The sequence below is a fragment of the Cariama cristata genome, unplaced genomic scaffold, assembly GCF_000690535.1.
Source record: "Cariama cristata isolate BGI_N322 unplaced genomic scaffold, ASM69053v1 Scaffold40234, whole genome shotgun sequence".
Taxonomy (NCBI): domain Eukaryota; kingdom Metazoa; phylum Chordata; class Aves; order Cariamiformes; family Cariamidae; genus Cariama; species Cariama cristata.
In genome coordinates this window covers 50-2,704 of record NW_009611941.1, presented here as the reverse complement: position 1 = coordinate 2,704, position 2,655 = coordinate 50, and the positions used below count along the sequence as shown (strand labels likewise).

General features: G+C 49.3%; 1 protein-coding gene across 1 annotated transcript; it reads left to right on the top strand.

Annotated features, from left to right (window-relative positions):
- Positions 1 to 198: 198 nt before the first annotated feature.
- Positions 199 to 2,367, top strand: SLC32A1 (solute carrier family 32 (GABA vesicular transporter), member 1). Its single transcript, XM_009698422.1, has one exon. The coding sequence runs from the start codon at positions 201 to 203 to the stop codon at positions 1,383 to 1,385; it is 1,185 nt and encodes a 394-aa protein (XP_009696724.1). The 5' UTR covers positions 199 to 200; the 3' UTR covers positions 1,386 to 2,367.
- The last annotated feature ends 288 nt before the right edge of the window (positions 2,368 to 2,655 follow it).

The following is a 2,655-nucleotide window of genomic DNA, read 5'->3' as shown; positions in this document are numbered from 1 at the left end:
GGGGATGTAATCGTGTGTGGCCATGACTGCGTGGCGTGACTGTGTGACCGATTGCGTGGGTGTGATGGTGTGCAAGCGAGACAGCGCGCGTGCATGTGACTGCGACTGTGCGACTGCGTGTGCCCGGGGACGGGTGCCTGCCTGGTCGGTCCCCTCCGTGAGACGAGCAACACGGTTTCCATTTTGTCTCTTTCTAGGGGATGTTTGTTCTGGGCCTGCCCTATGCCATCCTTCATGGCGGATACCTAGGACTCTTTTTAATAATTTTCGCCGCAGTGGTGTGCTGCTACACTGGGAAAATCCTTATTGCCTGTCTTTATGAAGAGAATGAGGATGGGGAGATAGTCAGGGTGAGAGACTCCTACGTGGACATAGCGAACGCGTGCTGCGCGCCTCGCTTCCCCACCCTCGGTGGCAGAATTGTGAACGTGGCTCAGATCATTGAACTGGTCATGACCTGCATTCTCTACGTGGTGGTCAGTGGGAACCTGATGTACAATAGCTTCCCCAATTTGCCCGTCTCCCAGAAGTCGTGGTCCATCATTGCCACGGCAGTGCTCCTGCCTTGTGCGTTCTTGAAGAACCTCAAGGCAGTCTCCAAGTTCAGCTTGCTCTGCACCTTAGCCCACTTTGTGATCAACATCTTGGTGATCGCCTACTGCCTCTCCAGGGCACGCGACTGGGCCTGGGACAAAGTCAAGTTTTACATTGACGTGAAGAAGTTTCCCATCTCCATCGGCATCATTGTCTTCAGCTACACCTCTCAGATCTTTCTGCCTTCCTTGGAGGGGAACATGCAGAACCCCAAGGAGTTTCATTGCATGATGAACTGGACTCACATAGCAGCTTGCATCCTTAAGGGACTCTTTGCCTTGGTCGCCTATCTGACCTGGGCTGACGAGACCAAGGAAGTCATTACAGACAACTTGCCATCCACCATTAGGGCAGTAGTCAACATTTTCTTGGTGGCCAAAGCCTTGCTCTCGTACCCCTTGCCGTTCTTTGCGGCTGTGGAAGTCCTGGAGCGCTCCCTTTTCCAAGATGGAAACAGGGCGTTCTTCCCCAACTGCTACGGGGGTGACGGGCGGCTCAAATCCTGGGGTCTCACCCTCAGATGTGCCCTGGTGGTTTTCACCCTGCTCATGGCTATCTATGTCCCACATTTTGCCCTCTTGATGGGTCTTACTGGGAGCCTCACAGGTGCAGGGCTCTGTTTCCTGCTCCCCAGTCTTTTCCACCTCAAACTCTTGTGGAGGAAGCTCTTGTGGCACCACGTCTTCTTTGATGTCGCCATTTTCGTTATAGGTGGTATCTGCAGCGTCTCTGGGTTCATCCACTCTTTAGAAGGCCTCATAGAAGCCTTCAGAACCAACGCTGAAGACTAAGGAGGGGCCAGAGCCGGTTGCAGTAAGAGAATCGCATCGAACATCCGCATAGCCAAATAATTCTGCATCCCTTTAATGGAAAGAGTCATTATTTTCGTTATGTGCATCCAACAAATTCTATGTCATAGAACCCGCAAATTAAAGGAAATAAGAAGAGATTAAAGTGTCTGCCCTGCCGTCTTTTTAAATAAGCTAAGAGTTGAATATATTTTTTTGTTATTTAGAATTTTTCGAAGGAAATTATTCAGCGCCCCACCCCTATCTCCTCACTCGTTGCCTGAAGCTTGGCCCCCCCCCGCGAAAGACCTGTTGGGAAACACTCGCAGTTTTCAGTATTCCTTACAGATATGCAATTCAGTGTTTCAGGAGCTGAAACACAGGTGCCGACCCGATGGGACTGAGTTACCGCGCTCACAGACAGAAGGAAACCAGTCGTGGGTGCTGGGAGCGGGGACTTTTGTTTGACACTGCGTGAGATGGATGTAGACGAGACCTAGATTGTACGACCAGCCCAACAAGTCCGAGCAGCGGCTGATGACCAGCGATGCCAGTTACCTGCGATGTTTACACCGTAGTCACATAGATGTCAGGACCGCTTCATTCTTCCGGCTGAATTCACACCGAGGAACGGCGTTTCCCATCGATGACAATGTTTTGCCTCTGGTTGAAATCGTAGACTTGGAGTCCACTTCTCGGTGACTTTTGTTTTGTTTTGTTTTAACGATTCTTATTTCTAAATTATGACAAGTTTTAAAAAAAAATATTGTTGGATTTGACGTCGTTCAGGATACAGGAACAAAACTATGACACAATTCATTCTGTGCAATCTACCAGATCCGTGGAGCTGTTTCCAATGTACGTGTGGTGTCATTGTGGTAAATAAGATGAAAAATGTATATCAGAAAAAAAAAAATAATCTATCTTTAACATATAATGTGGTACATAAATATATCGAATAATAAAGAGAAAACATAGTCGATGAGGCTGGCCTGGTTCGTGGGGGGGCTTGGAGGAACTGGGCAGGGGCAGAGAGAGGTTCATCATCCCTGTGCCTGATTGCATCGGGGGCACCACACATCCTTAATCCCACCGACGGTGTGACTAAGCTGTTTGCAAGAGGTAGGACACTTATATTTTGGGAAGGTGTCATCCTACAGTTGCGGGGGGGGCTCCTTTCACCCCCACCTCTGGCTTTGTTTTACCCCATAGTACTCAGACTCCGGGGATGGATGGAGTTTGCAGATGTAACCTGAGATTTTTGTTCTTGTGA